The 20,255-nt window shown below is 41.1% G+C and overlaps 1 protein-coding gene across 5 annotated transcripts in view; it reads left to right on the top strand.

Annotated features, from left to right (window-relative positions):
• The first annotated feature begins 5,398 nt into the window (after nt 1-5,398).
• Nucleotides 5,399-20,255, top strand: part of Esrp1 (epithelial splicing regulatory protein 1) — a 57,679-nt gene continuing 42,822 nt past the window's right edge. For 4 of the 5 annotated variants that reach the window (XM_047560322.1, XM_047560355.1, XM_047560337.1 and 1 more), the window contains exons 1-4: nt 5,521-5,875; nt 6,380-6,508; nt 7,691-7,804; nt 10,858-10,972. In XM_047560322.1, the coding sequence (XP_047416278.1) occupies nt 5,744-5,875; nt 6,380-6,508; nt 7,691-7,804; nt 10,858-10,972 (490 nt within the window). In that variant the 5' untranslated portion in view covers nt 5,521-5,743. Of the gene's footprint in view, nt 5,876-6,379; nt 6,509-7,690; nt 7,805-10,857; nt 10,973-20,255 lie in introns of all 5 variants that reach the window. The other variant, XM_047560347.1, reaches the window with a different exon arrangement.

Raw genomic sequence — 20,255 nt, 5'->3', positions numbered from 1 at the left:
CAGGGCTTCTTGAAACACCTTGATGTGTCTCAAAAATAAACCCAGAAAATCAATGGCCTTTGTGGTGGTTGCCTTGAGAAAGGCCTCCTCATTTGGAGATGCCTCTTTAAGCAGTAACTTTCCTCATTAAAGACACCTATTTACACATTTCCTCTCCCTTTAAAATCTATGAAGGGTACATCATCATCATCCCCATATTCACATGTGAGAAACCAGGTCCTTTTAAGGTAAAGGAACATGCCTAAAGCCATGAGATAGCAAATTGGTAGGGCCAACTATTAAACACATACTTTTTCCACATAGTCTATAATAATTGCTATAATAAAGGTTCAGACCAGTAATTTGTTTGAATGTGTAGTGTACAGAGTAATTAATAGAAAATTATAATTTTTTTAGTTATCTTGACCATTACATCTCCTTACCTCTCCACTACATAGGTTAGTTAGACTTGTCCAGGGAATGTAAAATAAGGTCCCAAATGAGGTCTCTTATAACATAGTCATACTATAGACAACTAAAAAACATCAATGGCTGGTGGTAGCCTCAGAATACAGGTTTTTGCTTGATTTGCTTTTTAAAAATTGAGTTATAATTCACAAATCATAACATTCATCAAGGTGCACAATTCAGTTGTTTAGTATTTTCGCAAATTTGTGCAACTATCACCTCTAAATAACTCAAGGACATTTTCATACTTTCTTTTATCCCCCCTTGAGACCAGGTCTTGCTAAATAGCTGAGGCTGGCTTTAAACTTGTGATCCTCCTGCCTCAATTTCCTGAGTAAGTGGGATTACAGGTGTGAGCCAATGCACCTGGCATTCGATTTACTTTTGAAGGCTCTTATAGGTACAAAAGAACAGCCAGGTCCATGCAATTGGGAACTCACATAAAGTACCCAGCATGGCAGCTCTGGCCTATAATCTGGATGAATTGGTAGGCCTAGGAAGGAGGATTGCAAGTTCAAGATCAGTCTCAGCAAATTCACAAGACCCTGTCTCAAAATAAAAAATAAAAAGGGCTGGGGATGTAGCTCAGTGGTAGAGTGACCCAGGGTTCAGTCCCCTGTACTGAAAAAAATTTCACATGAAACGAGTCAGTAAACAGTGCTGCTACTGTAGTCTTAAAAAGAGATCTACATTCCAAGTAATAAGAATACAATATATAGGTGGCACAGTGTCAATGGTGAAGCCCCAACAGACATTTATTTGAATTCTATCTAGTTGAAGATGCTCTCTAAAAGTGACAAGGGTCAAAGGAGGATAACGAAGATAACTAAAGAGCAGGAAAATAATATCCACAATGTAAACTTTAAAGAGTTATTTAGTTTAGGAACGATTACTTGAGAACAACCTTAAAGTACATGAACAGGTTGTTATGCAGAAAATGGTCACCTTTTCTTTACTCGTCAGGAAAAGAAAAAAAAAAAAAGATTAATTTCATGACATGAGGGATTAGTTTATCATAGAAGGAAGTTACGATGGCACAGAACCTCATTATAGACCAACCAGAATGGTGGAGGCAGAAAGAAAATTCTTTAAAAAAAAAAAATAAAACTTTCAAACTTGAAATAATTTTAGACTTATAGAAACATTCTGAAGAATAGCATGATTCCCTCACCCAGATTCAATGTTAACATTTAATGCATTTGCTTTATCACTCTCTATACAAATATATATTGTTTGAACATTTTGAGAGCAATTTACAGACATGTAAATTGTTGTCATTGTTTTTACAGTACTAGGAATTGAACCCAGAGATGCTCTACAACCTAGCTACAGACCCAATCCCCACTTTTTGTGGTACCAGGGATTGAACCCAGGGTCACTTAACCACTGAGCCACATCTTCAACCCTTTTTATTTTAAGAAAGAGTTTTGCTAAATTGCAGAAGCTGACTTTGAACTCACCATCCTTCTGCCTTAGCCTCCGGAGCTGTTGTGATTATAGGCATGTGCAACCCCACCCCCACTCCTCCCCCTTAAATTTTTTTTTTTTTTTTTTTTTTTTTTAGTTCTGAGACAGTGTTTTGCTAAACTGTGGAGGCTGGCCTCAAGTTTGTGATTTTCTTGCCTCAGTCTCCCTAGTCACTGGGATTACAGGCATGTGCACATGATTCCTCTTTACCCCTAAATACTTCCTAGTTATTTCCTTAAAATAAGAACTTTCTCCTGCCTAATCACAGTAATACTACAAAATTGAGAAATTAACAGTGATATAGTAGTGTTAATCTACAGACCATACTCAAATTTTGCCTCCTGTCCCTTAAAGAAAAAAAATTTTGTTTTCTGGTTCAGGATCATTTCTCTTAAATTACTTTAATTAAGAACAGTTGGGGGCTGGGGTCATAGCTCAGTGATAGAGCACTTGCGTAGTATGTGTGAGGCACTGGGTTTAATTCTCAGCACCATATAAAAATAAATAAATAAAGGTACATCAACAACTAGAAAAACATTTAAAAAAAGGAATAGTTGGTCAGTCTTTGTCTTTCAAGACGTATATTGTGAGGGAAGGATTGAAATCAAATTCCTTGCATGTATGATTTTGTCATAATGAACCCAACTACTATGTATAATTATAATGTCCTAATAAAAAATAAAATTTAAGAGTATATGGACCCTCAATTTGGAATTTGGGTCCCCTCCTGCATTTTTTTTTTTTTTTTTTAATCTCATTTGTTTGGGAAGTTTTAGATGTGATCTTGAGTGAAGCCTTGAATGAGCCTCCCTTTAGGGGAACTTTTCTTTTTCTTTTTTTTTTTTAAGTAGATGATGGTGATGGTCATAAAACGTTTTTGTGTTCAGACCAGATTTACTTGTATTACACAGATCTCTCCCACTGACGTTCTTGCCTTTTTCGAGTTTAATATAAAGTGAAGTTTGTGGAGAACTAGCACCTACTTTTTATAAACATTTGAGATTTAAATTACCTGTAGATTCCCATGTTGAGAATCTAGCCTTTGCAGTGAAGTCCTAGGCTTAGAAGACAAAGCTGCACAAATGGGTGGGTGTTATTACAATCATTCAACAAATATTTGTTGAGTGCATAGTATATGTCAGGCTCTGTTTCAAACCCTCAGAATATATTTGAAACAAAACAAAACCATCCCTGTCCTTGTAAAGCCAGTTGGATGAATCAAACTTTAAAAAAAGAAAAGAAAAAACAAACAAACAAACAAAAAAACCAGATCCAAGTTCCTTAAAAACGAAGACGGCAAGTTTCTAAAAGGGGGGCAGTTATGAGATTCATGATTTTAACTTGGATAACGCTGCCGTAAAATCCTTGGTAATCGTGATTTATTAAGTCTTCAGTTCTTCCAAACGCGCTATACAAATGATGAATCCAAACACCAAAGCCCTGAAAGGACGGGCGGGCCCACGCTTTCCAAACTGTTGTAATCACTTTCTCAGCAACAGTCGCTTGTCCTGGCGTCTGGCCTCCTCGCAGCCGCGTGAGAGCCGGTCAGCCCAGCCAGGCCAAGTACCGGGTCCAGCGTCCCTGCGAGGCAGCGCCTCGCGGGCGGTCAGAGAAGGGCATCTGGGAACCGCGCATCGAGAAAGCCCTACGGGGAGTTGGCTCGGGGGAACCGGCTCCTCCAGGCGGCCTCGCCCATTGCAATGCAATCTGGGTGGTTTTCCCAGGTCCCTCCTGGCCTCATTCCGCGCCCAGTTCCAGCCCCCGCGACGCCCAAGGGCCGGGGAGGGTAACTCCAAGATCCGGGGCTAGGGCGGGTCGAGGATCCGCTGCGATCTAGCAGGGGCGGATTTATGACTCCGTACCCTGAAGTCTAGGAGTGCGAGGCGCGCGCCCCTGGAACTCCAGCCGCGAACGAGGGTGATACTGAGCGCCGTCGTAGCATTGCAGGTGTGGGAACCCGGCCTCCGCCCGCTCTCTGGGGACGCAAGCTGCTGCCTGCACCGCCCGCGGCTCCGCCTCCGCCCGCACCTTGTCCTACCAGGAAACCCGCGGCAAGGGCCTTGAGCTCCTCTCCCCGCTCCCGGGAGTCTAAACCCCCACCGGGAAAGCCGGATCTCCAGCATCCCCTAACGAGCGTCCCCGAAAAGTTACAGATTTGTACCCGGCGTAGGTACAGTAGGTGTTTGGTTGCCTGATTTCACATCATGAATATGAAGGGCTGGATACCTGGAACCAAATTAGTAATATTTCAGACGGAATTCTGTTCCCGAGTGAATAGACCGGTTTGAAATATAAACCCCCAGGAAACTCCACTTCTGGAGCTTGTCTCTCCAAAATGACATAACCCAGCACATCGCGGTCCAACTTGGTGCTTGAGAGATGGCGGTGGGCGCACAAGCCTCGGTGCAAACCAAGCTAAGCTAGGGGTGAAGGGCACCTTGGTTGGGTCCATAGACTCCCAAGTACAAAGCCAAAAGGCACGAAGGAGAGGTAGGGGATCAGAGCGCGGAATTAAGGGGGAAACTTGCTTGAGTTGATTTAGGAAAACCTTTATTGGGCACGTGGGGTAGATGCATTTTTATCAGGAGCCCAATGCAAATCAAAGGAAGTGGGCCCCATCCCTGGAGGACATTCCAGTCTCGAACTAGCAACCAGTGCAAACAAGATGTAATAATTAAAGTAGTTGAGAGAAAAGGGAGTGGGGGCCATTGTGCCTAAATTTCCTCAAGGGGGGGGGGGTCCCAGTCGCTTTGGGCGCGTTAACTGCGTCCAGGGCCGTGACTTGGTGGCTGGTCGCCCCAGGCGTATGAATCTGCGGCGCGCGGGGATTCTCTCGACGGTGGGCAGCGCAGGGGAATTGGGCGAGCGTGCGCCGGCGCTCTAGCCAGGTGAAGGGGAGGGCCTATAGGATTCTCCTTGTTTGCACTGAAAGGTGTGTTGGGCTCGGGAGCGGCTTTTCCGGGGTTCGGCAATTGCCCCAGCCACCTCCCGGCTGCCGTTGGCCAGTCCCTCCCACCGCGGTTCTCTCTACCAGGCGCCGCACCCTGGGCAGCTGCGCGCCCTGGGCCTCACCTCTAGCCTCCTTTCGCCTCCCCGCGTCTGGCCTTTTCTCTTGACCCTTCAAAACCTTCAGCTTCGTTCCTCCCAGTCAGACTTTCCTTGATCCCCCCACACCTCTGGTACCTCCAGTAGGGACCCTTGTCCGCGATTCCGCGCCTTTTACCCCTCACTCTTTTCCCGTCTGGCCTAGTCTACCATCTGGGAGGCAACCACCTCTTCCCCGCCCCTCTGGCCTCTCCTTCCACCCCTCTCGCTCTTGCCTCTTCATTCATCTAGCCATTGTCTACCGCCCCCTCCTTCCCCTCCCCAAGTGGCCTCCTCCCCCACCGCTGCCACGTAGTGGTTTGAAGGAGCCAATGGGCCGGCGCCGCCAGGTGTCTCTTACCTGCACCACGTGGGGGAGGGGGAAGGGGCGGGCAGGTAGAGCCACATCCCAAAACAGAAAAGCTTTCAGCCATTGCGCGCGCCTCCCGAGGGTACAGCCCAGCTCCAGGCTTTTTCATAAACGCACGGGCAATTGAATACAAAAAGGGCAGGCCTCCCGCACCCTCCTTCCCACCCCCCTTCCTGCCCTGGGTGTGGAGCACCGGCCAGGTGTGGGCTTGGGTGGTTGGTTACCGCCTTTTGCACCAGCGGCAGCGAGGAGGAGGGGGGGGGTGGGCGCTCTTTCTTTTTCTCTTAGAAGGTTTTAGCACAGGTTTTCCCGTTCTCACTTCCACCCCGCCTCACCGCCTCCCGACCCCCCTTCTCCCCCTCCCCACCTATCGTCATGACGGCGTCTCCGGATTACTTGGTGGTACTTTTTGGGATCACTGCTGGGGCCAACGGGGCCAAGCTGGGCTCGGATGAGAAGGAGCTGATCCTGCTGTTATGGAAAGTCGTGGATCTGGCCAACAAGAAGGTATTTCTCCGTGTCCTTGTCCAAAGCGTGGGGCAAGAAGTTTGTTGTGCAAGTTTCGGGGAGGGGGTAGGTAAATAAGTACTCTGTTTGCCCACTTGTGGGGCTGGACCCGAGGCCTAGAGAATTCAGAGTAAAACCAAACTTGTTGGTCAACCGCCTTGAAGCCATTTCAGTCTTCCGAAACCTGCTCAGGTGGAGAGGCCAGGAGCTGCTGAGACGGGTTCTTTGGCGGTCGGGGGACCCTGGGCCGAAACCGAGTGGCCTTCCCGGGCCTCTAGAGCCCACTTTCCAGGCCTTTGCGACTTGATCCGGGTGGGGGTGGGGTAGGGGGCAGGGACGCGCCGGCCGCTGGGCCACAGGAGCCGCTGTAGTCTAGTGAGCTTTGCTTATGCAGCTGGACCCCTGCAGAGGCGCGGGCCGCCCCAACGGGGGAGCGAGGGGGAAGAGCTGAGGATCCGGAATCAAAAGAGGGGAAACTGACCCCCTGTTTCTCTCCCCCTGGAGGTGGGACAGTTGCACGAAGTACTAGTTAGACCGGATCAGTTGGAACTGACGGAGGATTGCAAAGAAGAAACTAAAATAGACGCCGAAAGCTTATCCTCCGCGCCTCAGCTGGACCAAGCCCTCCGACAGGTGACAGCCCTGGGTCACACCGCCCACTTAAATCCGGGCTATCTTGGCTGCCCCACAACCGGACCCAACCCCACTGCCGCAAGTTCTCCCGGGTGGTTGCCTTGTGTCCCTGGGGCTGGGTGGTGGGACTCCGAGTCGCCTGGGGAGCCTGGCCCGGGAACTGGAAGAGGTCGCTGCGCCTTTTCGCTTCCTTACCCAAACTACCCAAATTCGCTAGTTTGCGAAAGACTTCCTAGAGTAGTTCCTGGGGTCGAAGAGTCAGCAGCGTTTAACCATTTGAATGGCCCGCGGAGCTAGGTGAATCCTATAGTCCGCACCTCCAGGTTCTAGACCCCAAACGCTGCAGTCCCCTGCGAGGTTCGGGTCTGTGGCTCCACCTTGGAGCAGGGGGCGCTATGGTTAGATGTCCCGGCCAACTTGGCATTGTGTGATAGAAGCGGCCAGAGTTTTGGTCAGAACCTGAAAGAGCCCAAATGCTTTTAGTCTTCTGAATTTCCAAAGGCTCGACTCTATCGTGTTTTTAATGACCTCGGTCTAAGTAAAGTAAAGTTCTCAAGTAAAGTTTGGGTCACCGTGGAACTGGTGGGATTCCCTTATTGGAAATGAGGTAACCTAAAAACTGGCAGTTCCGGGGGCTGACGGTTGCTGGATCTGGGGCTAGGGCGGGGCGCTTAACACCTGCGCACCGGTGAATACCCTGAGCTCTCACGGCCTCTGCCCTAGCACATGAGTTTCGAATTATAGGAGAAAGTTCTCTTTTCTGGGATGTATTCCAGGTTCGTGTTACTGGCCTTTACAGAGGTCTGTATACCCATTATCCGCTTTGTTTATTAGAAATTGGTTTCTTTCTTAAACCTGGCACATCCAAACATAAAGTAACTCTGGGGAATGATGTAATTTGAAGGCAATCTGCAAGGAAAGCAGACTTCTGATTTGTCTTCAATGAGTTTATCGTAAAAATAGAAGGCAGAACAAGAAGGGAAAATGCACTTAGCCTAAACTGCGGATTGGATGGAAAGCGTCCTTACCTATCTAGGGGATTTGTGCAGTCTGATCCAGCAACGTCTCTTTTCAGGGTCCTCGGCATGACTTCTTTTTCTGGTTATCACCAAGTGGGCCATTTTGAAGAGTTTGTAAACCCTGCATCAGTTGTATTCCTCCCTCTGTGTCTTATTTTTTCAGTTTAACCAATCAGTGAGCAATGAACTCAATATCGGGGTAGGGACTTCCTTCTGTCTCTGTACTGACGGGCAGCTTCATGTCAGGCAAATTCTGCATCCTGAGGCTTCCAAGAAGGTAAGAGTGCTGGCTTCTGGAAAAATGGTTGACTTTTGGGATCAATGGAAGCTTTTAAGAAAACTGACTTGGCCAAATGATTCTGTTTTTAAAAACTTGCAGGTGGGGAGTTATTTAATGGGACCATAATTCCACTTTGGGAAGATTAAAAGAACTCTGGAAAGGGATGGTTGCAAAATGCTAATGTACTTAGTGCTTCTGAAGTGTACACTTAAATTGCTAAAACTGGACCTGAGGTGTAGCTCAGTGAAAGAGCACATTTGTAGCACATGTGGATTTGCTTCCCCAGCACCAGACACAGATACTAAAATGGTAAATTTAGTATTAAGTATATTTTATCACAATTTCATAATGAATGACAATTTCATGGAGATGTTCAGGATTGCGGTAATCTGGTGACATAAAACAATCTTTGTCAAGTTTTCAAGATGCTTGACATTCTCCCTTTTCCAAAGTTAGCATGGAGTTTGATACTTTGACAAAATAATCACAAGTAGGAAAGCAAGAATGGTATTTTAAAATCCATTATAATATTGTCATTCCTGGAAATAGTTTATCCTAAAAAGGAAGGTGCCAAAAAGTTCAACTCTACCATTTTAATTATAATTCATTAAAAAGCCTGCTTAAATAACACTTACCTGTACAATTAGTGAAATATTAATTATGGCACACTTTGTTCAATTTTAAGTGAACGTTCAAAACTAAATCTTCTATCCAATCTATAGGGTCAGACCCATCTTTTAATTCTGTTAACTTTTCTGGTGTGGAAAAGACTATGGAGTGAGAAAAATAGTCTTTTCATGGATATATTGTGATTTCTCTCCCTGGGAATGCTACTTAGGGAACAATGAAGAGCATAGACAGCTCACCCAGGGTAACCAATCACTGCTAATCTAGTTGCTCTTAACTACTTAAATTAGTTTAAGCAGTAATCTCATTGTGGTAGGCAGGCACTGGGTTTGAAAAGATAAGAATATAGTTAGGTAACTATATGAGGCAAGTCTTACAATGAAAAGTGTAGATTAACAATTGATGGCACCGGCAAGTATAGTCAATACAGATTTTCTTTAGTCTCTCAAGTAGAGAAAACTGGGAAATTAGTTAAGTGTATAATAATTTAAAACGTCTGAAGATGAAATCCAAGTTTCTCTGCCTTGAGGGTTAAGGTGATCACTCCTTTTATAAGAACTTTAGCATTTCTTCAGTTTTATTAAGAGCTAGATCATTTGCTATACCCTTGACCTATAAAAACATGTGAATTATTTTTTTACCCCCAATATTCATATGGGGAATGTAATTCTTATTGGGCCAGAGGAAAACAACTGTTTCCATTATTTTAGATGGATTGCTTTGGGTATGAAAAACCTCAAGAAAAAGTTTTCCTGAGTTGGTTTTATTAGGATTGATTAAATATAAGAAATTAAAACAATTTAGTATACTAAAAGTCATTTTATATATTAGTTTAAAGGCAAAATGGTAAAATATAAAAGAATATGTAGAAAGCAAGAGCTTAAAATGTTTTACATAAGCATATGTAGATATTTCAGACTTCTGTAGAAAAACATTTTTACAAGGAACATTCATACTATACAAATACACTCAGCCTCTAATTTAACATAAATTAACATTTCATAAGCACTAACTAAAATGCTCAGTATTTTAAATGGACATAGCTCTATTTATTTTTATTTTATTTTGATACCAGTACTTGAATCCAGAGGGCGTTAACCACTGAGCCACATCTCCAGCCCTTTTTCGAGTGTGTGTGTGTGTGTGTGTGTTGGGTAGGGGGTGCCAAGAATTGGCCTCGGGGGCACTCAACCACTGAGCCACATCCCCAACCCTATTTTTTGTATTTTATTTAGAGACAGGGTCCCACTGAGTTGCTTGAGGCCTCACTAAATTGCTAAGACTGGCTTTGAACTTGCCATCCTCCCCCTTCAGCCTCCCAAACCACTGGGATTACAAGTGTGTGCCAGCTTGGACACAGCTATTTAAATTGATCCTTTATTACTGTATATGCAGTTTTTAAATGAATATTTTTGTAGTTCACTGAGAATTCATGATTCTTTTGGTAGTTAACTTTTTGTTTCTTTGGTACTAGGGATCGAACCCCTGGGAGTTTTACCACTGAACTACATCCCCAGTGCTTTTTTTTTTTTCTCCTCCCATTTCTAAGGGGGGGCGGTCTCGCTAAGTTGCCAAGGCTGGCTGTGAACTTGAAATCATCCTACCTAAGATTCCTGAGTCTTTGAGACACACAGTTGTGTGTCACCACACCCAGATAAATTCTGTTTTGTTTTGTTTTGTTTTGTTTTAATTATTCAATGAGTGTTTTTTGTTGTCTACAAAAAAAAAAAAAGTGTAATATTTGCCAATATAGTTGCTTTGTTTAGTAACCACATGAGTGCTGCTCGGAGACGAGAACAGCTGGGAACCATTTCTTTTGAGATTTGTTTTATGTATATATATATAAATAACATACATATATTTATACATATATATATACAAACACACAAAGTCTAATTTGAGTTTACAGGTATATCCTAAAATAATGGTTGGGAAAACTGATGTGGGATTGTAATTTAGCACAGAAATAATCCTTTTCAGTTAATCAGGAATTTGCTATCTTAATCTAATTTGGTACTAACAATGTGCATTATTAGAACCCAAGAGTAGTTAGAACTGCTAAATTTTCCAACTTAATCTTGTACACTTTTGCATCTGTATGAAAACTGATGACTGAAAATTATAACAAGCCAGATATATTAAAGCTTCAGAAATGTTTTGAATGAAATGCATAATGGAGTACAAACATTGTAATCCAGTTCATTAAAATAAGATGGATTGTGTGTGTGTGTGTGTGTATATGTGTGTCCGGTATATAAGTTCTAATGCAATAATAGAACCAGCTATTAAAAATCTTTTATTAAATTTTATATTTAAAAAAAATCCTGGTAAAATGTGCCTACATTCAATTTTTAAGTTCCTAATTACTAGAGAAACACTGAGCAAATTTACCTAGTTAACTTGTCTATCTTGTCCTTCCTCAGAATGTATTACTACCTGAATGCTTCTATTCCTTTTTTGATCTTCGAAAAGAATTTAAGAAATGTTGCCCTGGTTCACCTGATATTGACAAGCTGGATGTTGCAGCAATGGCAGAGTGTATCCTTTAAATTATTAATGAAGAATCACTTGAATATAGCTCCAGGGGGAAAAAATTGCAATTTAAAAAAACTTTTAAATGTTTTAAACTTTATCAGAGTATGAATGATATTGTCTGGTCCAACATTTAGATACTGGACTAGGAGAAACAAATAGTACACTTAAATGAATCTTTCAAAATAGTTACAATTAAATGAAGTTGAATGGACTTAGACATAGATTTTTGTGAAGGTGACTGCATTTAAAATAAGATTCAGTTACAGATGATGGGTATTCTCTGGCTGAGGGGTGTGATGAGTTGGAGAATTTGAAGACTTTCCTGTCTTTCATGCGAACGCCAAGACTACCAGGTCTTAGGGTTTCTCTTGTGTTCTTTGGAATGAATAACTTTATTTTTTAATTAATGGGTATACATCCTTTAGAAACTGCAGTTCATTGATTTCCGCTTTTTTTTTTTTAACCTTTATTTTATTTATTTTTATGTGGTGCTGAGCATTGAACTCAGTGCCTCACACACACTAGGCGAGCGCCCTACCTCTGAGCCGTAACTGCAGCCCCTGATTTCCTCTTTTAACCTCTCAGTTTCTCAAATACATACAAGATTATGGTGGTTATAATAAGGCATCTTTGGGATGATAAAATAGGGTCAGTATTGTCCCCCAAATCTTTACTTATCAAGGGAGTATATTTAATGCATTATATATTATAAAAGTGAATATATGTAATCATAAATCTCAAAGTTATGAATGACCCATTATCTCGCATCTAGTAAATCTTTAAAGTGTTAACTAATAAGCAGTCCAGTGCTACTGTATCAAATGGAAAGTGAATAATAGGTTAGGCCACTCCCCCAAAGCACAGAGAATTGTTATAAAGTCAAATCTAAGTTTCTTTTAGGAATTTGGGAGTTGATTTTTTTTTTTTTTTTTTTTTTTTTTTTTTTTTTTTTTTTTTGACCAAGAGTTGAACCTAGGGGTGCTTACCACTGAGCTACACCCCCAGATATTTTTCTTTTTATTTTGAAGTTCCTGAGGCTGACCTTGAACTTGCAGTCTTCCTGTCTCAGCCTCCACTAGGATTACAGACATGGATGGGCCACCATGCCCAGCTGTATATGCTTACTTTTACACTTTATTTTCAAGAGCTAAAGCCTGCATTTTGTTATATTTAGTTAGGTCCTCCTACCCATATGATTTTATTTAATTTAACTGTAACTGTCTCCTGAAAACCCTTTTCTTCCAATTCAGTCACATTAGGAGTTAGGGCTTAAGATAAACATTTTGGGTGTGCTTAGCTTATGCTAAACTATTTGACACATTGGTACAAAATAGAGAAAAAAAAAATCTAGAAAAAATATCAGGGATGTGGATATAGCTCAGTGGTGGACTAGGTGCTTAACATGGTCAAGGGTCTTTTCATCCCCAGTGAGCATGTGCATGCTTGCACTTACACGCTCACAACCATCAGTAAATAAGGGAATTTTGAAGTCTTGTAACATCCCAATTTTGAAAAATATGACAATTTTAATAGGTATAGGTAGTATTTAAGAATTATCTCCAACTATTTCCTTTTTTTTTTTTTTTTTTTAACAGTTTGTAGGGTGTTTTTTTGTGGGGGGCGGGGGTGTGCTGCTGAAGATTGAGTGCAGGACCTCACACATACCAGCAAGCACTCTAGCACAGAGCCACACCCCCAACCCTCAATTCTTTTTAAAGACATCATTTTCCTAGAGATTATAGGTCAACTTACTAGTAGAAATGTCCACAGCTATAAATTGGAGGTTCTTAGGTATTTCTTCTCTGTCCTTCCTTTTAATTCTAGGTCTTTGAGCATATACTGGCAGTTTTTTCAAGTGCTGTACTGATGAAAATCAGAAATATTTGACTACAGTAGAGAGATTGTGAACAAAGCTAAGTTGGGCTCTATTTCATGAGGATCGTAATTGAAATTTGAGGCAGGCTTTCATGACCATTTAGCCATGCATTCATTGAAATGACAGGATTTTATATTTCTTTAAAAATAACTTCTTGAGGGGAGTGATATTGGCCAGATTATATTGTTATAGTGAGTATTGTGTAAGAATATGTAACAAGATCCCATTAGTATGTACAACTATAATGCACCAATTAAAAAGTGGGAAATAAGATTTAAAAACAAATAACTTTTTTATAGTTTAGTCTCCTTGGACTTAAATCAAGAGAATCTTAGATTTATAGTGTTAGCAACTAAAATGTAGATTTTAATCTTAAAATTTTTTTTCCTGTAGTGGTGATTGAACCAAGGAATGTTCTACCAACACTGAGCTGCATCTCAAGCACTTTTTTTTTTTTTTTTTTTTTTTTTGAGGCAGGGGCTCACTAAGTTGATGAGGCTAACCACAAACTTGTAGTTCTCTTGCCTCAGCCTCTGAAATAGCTCAGATTACAAGTGTGTGCCATTTATACCTGGCTGGTTAATAGCATTTTTAGACTACTAAGAAAATAAACATGAAAGTGTAACATTAATCAAAACATTAAAAAAAAAAAATTTAAGATTAGGTAGGTACAGTGGTTCATGCCTGTGATTCTGCTCAAGAGGCTAAGTTTGGAGGATCACAGTTTGAGGCCAACATCTTCAATTTAGTGAGACCCTGTCTCAAAAAGGGTTAGGGATATAGCTCAATGCTCCAGCACTTCCCTAGCATTCGCAAGGCTTTGGATTTAATCTCTGGTACTGCGGGGGGGTTGGGGGGGGGGTCGGGGCGGGGATTCAATCTTTGTTAGCAATTTTTTTTTTTTTTTTTTTTCATTTTTGCTGCAATCGATTATTTTAAGGTTCTTTTTTTTTTTTTTTTTTTTGTGGTACTGGGGATTGAACTCAGGGCCTTGTGCTTGCAAGGCAAGCACTCTACCAGCTGAGCTATCTCCCCAGCCCTATTTTAAGGTTCTTTTTCAGAGAAATCGGTATTTTCCTGATGAGGCCACCAAAAATTTTTTTTGTTTTAATATTTTTTTTTAGTTGTCAATAGATTTATTTATTTATTTATATGTGATGTTGAGTATGGAACCCAGGGCCTCACGCATGCCAGGCAAGTGCTCTACCACTGAGCCACAACTCCAACCCAACCACCAAAACAGTTTTTGAGGTCAAAAGCAATCTTACTGAATCTGCTTATCAACCGTGCTCATCTATGCAAAGAGTTTTGCAAAACTCTGCAAGAGTTTTATCCTTTCCCACCACTAAGCCGTTTTCCTTGCTAATGTGGAAATGACCCTGACTTTGGAAACAAAGCTAGTCAAGGAATATCCTTGATAGTTTTGCCAAGTAGATGGAGAGTCATTTGCTCCTGTTAGATTACCTGTTCCAGGTAAACCAGTGGTGGAGGAAGAGAGGCTCCTGCCAATACTGCAAAAGGAGCAATTTGCAGGTTTACATGCTTGTATAATTTTTCTTGTGGCATCTTTTAATTTTTAACTAATGTGTTGGTGATTGAACCCAGAACCCAGGGTCCTGTACATGCTAAGCATGTACTCTACCACTGAACTACATTCCCAGTCTGTATTCTTATTTGGTGTTTTTAGATGAAAGTGAAGAAATATGGATTTGTTTGGAAACTCGATGGCTTCACAGTATTATGTTAATGGACTATTTTTTTTTTTTTACACAAAGAACAGTTTTAGATACAGAGCAAAATAGAGCAGAATGTACATCGCTCCCGTAAGACCTGCTTTCTCCCTCACCACCCCCTCCTCCTCCCCTCACTGTCAACATGCTGTACCACAGTGGTATTTTTGTTAAAAATTGATGACCATATGTTGACATTATCATCATCCAAAGTCCATTGTTTACATTAGAGTTCACATTTGATGGTGTATATTCTTGGGTTTTGACAAATGTATACTGATGTGTATCCATCATTGCATATGATAATGTGTTGTCATACCAGCATAATATAGAATAACTTAATTGTACTTTCTGTTCCACCTGTTCATTCCTCCTAATAACCTTTATACTGTCTCTGTAGTTTCACCTCTTCCAGGATGCCAAATAGTTGAAATCAAATAGTATGTAACCTTTTCAGATGATTTTTTTCTTAAACCTAATGATATGTATTAAGGTTCCTCCATGTATTTTCATGGCTTGATTGTTCATTTCTTTTTGGTGCTGCATAATATTCCATTGACTGGATGTACCACAGTTTATTCACTCTCTTATTGAAAGACAACTTTGTTATTTCCAGGTTGCTTTACTATGGCTAAAGTTGCTGTAAACATCTTTGAACAGGTTTTTCTGTGGGTGGTTTTTAATTCATTTGGGTACGTATCAAGAAGTGTGATTGTTGGATCGCATATGTTGAGTGTAATTTTTTATACTGCAACTGCAATGTTTAGCACATTTTTGTAGGAGAAAACCATGAAACCTTGAATTTTTAAAAAATGTTGAACTTGATTATGCAGCATTTCAAGGTGTGTATAGATGATGAAAGAAAATCTTTTTAGGCAAGTGCTCTACCACCAAGCTTCATTCCCAGCCCCATTGTTGTTAGTTTCTAATGGAAGAGAAGACTAAAGACAAAGTTGTAGTCACAGAATCTGGGCACTCTTGGAGTAGAGAGGCCCTGCCACTGTGCAGTGTTGCCTTCTCCAAGCCTCACTTTTATCTTGGGTATTCCCACTTGAGAGCTATGTCGGTGTGAAAGTGTGACCACTTTGATAAAAGGTTTGGGAATTTCTTGAATGCAGTTCTGGTTCTTATTTTAGTGGTTCTTTCCCTCTTTGATTTGTTTTTAAAAACTCTCTGTGATGTTGGTGTTAGACTTCTGAGTTGTTCCAGTTGCTGGTGTGTTACCTGCTCCTTAATTGTGCAATACCATTTGAGAAGACCTTATCTAGCAGGTAAACTGTAGATTGCATTTGGTAAGCTTTATTTAATCAGGTGAGGTGGTGAGAGTTTGATAGGGGTGGTGCTTCTGTGATTTCTTCTCCTCTTCTCCCTTTTTCCTCCTTTCCCTCCTTCCTCCTCCTCCCCCACTGTTTTTTTTTTTTTTTTTTTTTGATGGGCTGGGGTGGGGTGGGGTGGATGGGGAGGGTGCTGAGGATTGAACTCTGGATCACTCGATCACTGAACCACATCTCCAGCCCTATTTTGTCTTTTCTTTAGAGACAGGGTCTCACTGAGTTGTTTAGGATCTTGCTGAGTTGCTGAGGCTCTCTTTGAACTCAAAATCCTCCTGCCTCATCCTCCTGAACCTCTGGGATTACAGGCATGTGCCACAGAGCCTGGCTCTTAAGAAATTATCGTAGATCCCTTGGAGAAATTAATACTAGTTATCTACTTCTATGGAAAAGATGTTTTGATTATGATGCTGTTTGTGTAAGTGACTTTTATTTTTAAAAATAAATCTTGAGGTTTCCTCACTAATGTTGGATGGAATTACTTCCTGATTTCTTAATCTGTTTTTAGTTTCCTTATTCTTGAACTGATTTATTCTCATTAATCAAGACTTCTACCATTGTGTTTACTTCAATTTTCTAAGCCTTTATTAAGAACTTACTTTTAATAAAGTATAGAAAGGAACTATCAGGTTTAGGGTTATAGATCACTGATGTAGTATCACTCAGTGGTAGAGCACATGCTTTTTTTTAGCCTATGTGAGATCGTAGCTTCAGTCTCTCACAACACACACCCGCCCCAAAGAAAAAGGTAAGCTGTCATAGTGTTCTGCCCCAGTGTTGGGTGGCAAGTGGGTATGACCCTCATTTTATAGCTGGGGAGACCAAGGCTTAGAAGTTTTTTTTCCTTTATCTTAAGTTAGATGCTCCAGCCTTGATCTAATGCAAAAATCCTACTCATTCTTGGGAGAGTAAAAGTCTAAAACCTTAAGAACATGTGTTGAATACTTAGGTCATCTCGCTTTTAAAAATCTTTTTAAATTTATATTTTCCTGAGCGCATACCAGCTGAGCCATTCAATGGTAACCTGAAGCTTATTTTGTAAACTTTCTGCTCCGCTGCTGGGTTTTGTATCCCTGTATGTTTACCATGATTATCAAACACGATTTCACTAGTTCAGCTTCCCATCATTGGAATTTAAAAACAAAAAAATGACTAAACCACTCTTGCCTGCAGCCCATAGGTTAGTAGGGTGTGCGTGTGTATGTGTTTCACCATTTCTTGATGGGAGTAAAGGATTCGGATACATGCACACGGGCTTGCTCTAGCCAAGGGATTTTGGCCTGTTTTCCCCATAGATGAAAAATTGAAATGGGGAAAATGGCCTCAAGAGCATAATGGTTAAGAACAATCTCTGGAGTGAGATTTACTCTGGTCAGTTTGTTTACACTCGGCCGCCTCAGTTTTCTGAATTAAAATGGGGAAGACTGTAGGGAGGAGTGGGGATAGTGTGTGCGGCCCCACGGCCAAAGCCTTCCTGCCCCACTCTGCAGTGTTGACTGAGCCTGTGCGCATCACTGGATGACTGGGTGTCTCCCATGAAAATAATCTGTGAGGATTTCTAAAAGGACTTCCTTTTTGGTTTTAAACCTTATGTTAACTATTCTGCACTTAATTTATTTTTTTTTCTTAACCTCAGGTAAGAGTGGATATAGAACTTTCAAAGCATCAGCTACATGTTAGTACAGGTAAACTTCAAGGTTAATTTGGCTTTTTCATTTGTAAAATACTGTGTGAATGTGGCTCATTCTACACTTAAGTACTTATTTGTTCTGATGAATTGAACTGGGCCATTGTAGTTGTATGGACCTTCATTGCCCTGCTTAAAAGGTTAAAGGGAAGCACTGAATTTTCCTTGTCCTTCTCTTCATATGAAAGAGATTTAAAATGTCCCCAAGTGTACAGTTAAGCTGTGCTGGTAATTGACCCTGTTAACTAGAGGGGGAAAAGAATTATCTTTGGCATCGCTTCGACATGATGTGGCCAAACCAGTGAATACATTGGCTTGTGGTCTGTGTCAAATTAAGTGACTAGAAGTACTCAGTTTCTTGCTAGCTCTCAGAGTCGTGTTAATTTTGTGTGGTTTATTTTAATTACAAAATAATATATCTTTTAAAATGTGAGCTTGGTAATTCTAGTATAACATTTGTTTTTATAAGGCTTAAGAAGATTTCATTTTATTATCTTGAAATCTCCTTCTAATCGGTTTATCCTATATAAATGTCTTCTTCCAAAGTGAAGTTTTTTTGTCTCCGTTCCATTAACTTCTACCTCCATCTTGTTTCTTTCTTCTAGGGTGTACTTTGGTCTGTTGGGTGGGTTTGAGATTCTTTCACATGGCTTTTCATTATAATGTCTCTTGGAAGTAGTATTTGTTAGGTAGGGATCTGTTTTTTTTCTTCCAAATAAGTTTCTGAGAAATAAAAGTAAGGCTTTAGAGCTTTTTCCCCAGCATTTTATTGCTGCTATATAAAATTTTGTTACTTTGGTTCTTCGTTTGCTTGTGTGAGCATGCTGAGGATTGAACCCGGGACCTTGTGTGTGCTGGGCAAGCACTCCACCACTGAGCTGCACCCCTGAGCTGCTTCAGTGGCATTTGTGATTTGTTTCTTTCAGAGCTCACTTTAAAACTACTGGGACAGTAGCTCAGTGGTGAAACGGGAACTTACAAGAGGCCCTGGGTTCAATCCCCAGCACCAAAAAGGGGGTGGAGAGGAGTAACTTGTATATTGAACCTGTTTTTTGTTTGTTTGTTTTTTTGGTTTTTGTTTGTTTTTTTGGTGGCTGGGGATCAAACCCAGGGACTTGTGCTTGCAATGCAAGCACTCTACCGACTGAGCTATCTCCCCAACCCCTTGAACCTGTCTTTTAACTTAACACATTTCATTACAGGGTAGTTATTACTTTCTTCTTCCCTTTATTTTCCTTTCTATGCTTAAAGGAAATTCATTTCTTGGAGTACTGCTTGATTTTTCTGTTGCTGTGTTTATTGGTTTGCTGCTCCTTTGTTAATTGCCACAGGTTTTTTTTAAATATTACTGGCAACATAGGTAATTGTGTTATGCTATAAACAAAAAAGAAAACAGCTGGGGAGGTGGCCCAGTGATAGAGTGCTTGCCATGGGGTCACAGCAAAAGAGAGAAAGAAAGAAGGGAAGGAATGAAGTAAAGAGGGAATGTTGAAAACTTGTCTTTTGATGGACCTGTGGCAGGGAGATTCTTGCTTTGAGATGGAATTCTGAATTGGTATGTAAATATGTGCTTACCTTCATTTGTTCCAGAACTAATATATTATGTGTGTGGTTCTCCTGGACCAAAAACTTAGTTTGAAAAATATTTCATTTACAAGTGAAAACTGGGTGTTCCAAAACCAAATGTGTCCATTTTCAAGCAGTCTGGAAATAACTTTTCTTTTGTGTAGATAAGCTTATATTAATGAACTTCACTAAACTTCTTTCTCTGAATTATACCATCAGCTAGTGTGAGTGTGAGTTAAATTCTCAGCCTGTTTCACAAGGGTGGCACTGAGGAAAGCATTCCTCCCGTTCAGATGGGAACTTCCCTAACTTGGATAAAAGGAGCACTTCACTCGATTATAGCTGAGATGTTAGTTTTATTCCCACCCTGCCTGGCGGTACCCTTCCTCATTCCCTTGTGGCAGTTCTCATTTGTAAAGCTGGCTGAGCCTGTTTATGCTGTTGTTGCTGCCTCAAGGGCAGAATGAGTAAGTTGCATGACCAACCATAAATCAGGAGGCACAGACTCATCTTTCTTTCCCTCAAGATCAGATGTGCAGCAAGTAATTCAATATATAACTATTGATAGGGAGAAAGAATTGGTAATAAAACATTTTTTGAAAGAATACCCCCCCCATACCATTTATTTTTGTGTGTTTAATTCTCATAAGGATTGACCGAACTTCTGAGAGTGTGTGTGTATAAGGAGGTGGTTTGTGCGTGTAGCAGGTTGGATGACTTTTAACAGTTGTTAGCAGCTTACAGCTGCTGATCTTCTCTGTATGTGCTGGCTCACAGGGAAACATGTTGGTACGTGTTATGTAGAACTCGGTTAGTCAAATGTCAACAACATATTCTTAATTAAAAAGGAGAATTCAGTGAAAGGATTCTTCAGCTACAGATTTATTTCAACATAGGAGGTTTTACGTTTTGCTTTTGATCTGTCTCCTTCAGTTGGCCTTTATACATTTTCAAAGATCCTCACAAAATATGACTCAAAACAAGTTAAGGAGAGTTTCTTAGCTTGGTGCAGGGAATTGTGTGTGCATTCAAATCTAGGCTGTTATTTCAGTTCATTGCCTGCCAGCTGGGTGAGTGAGTTGTGGAACATCTCTTG

Source organism: Sciurus carolinensis, chromosome 1 (genome assembly GCF_902686445.1).
Source record: "Sciurus carolinensis chromosome 1, mSciCar1.2, whole genome shotgun sequence".
NCBI classification, from domain to species: Eukaryota; Metazoa; Chordata; class Mammalia; order Rodentia; family Sciuridae; genus Sciurus; species Sciurus carolinensis.
The sequence above is the reverse complement of the archived record's forward strand: the minus strand, read 5'-3'. Positions and strand labels throughout refer to the sequence as shown.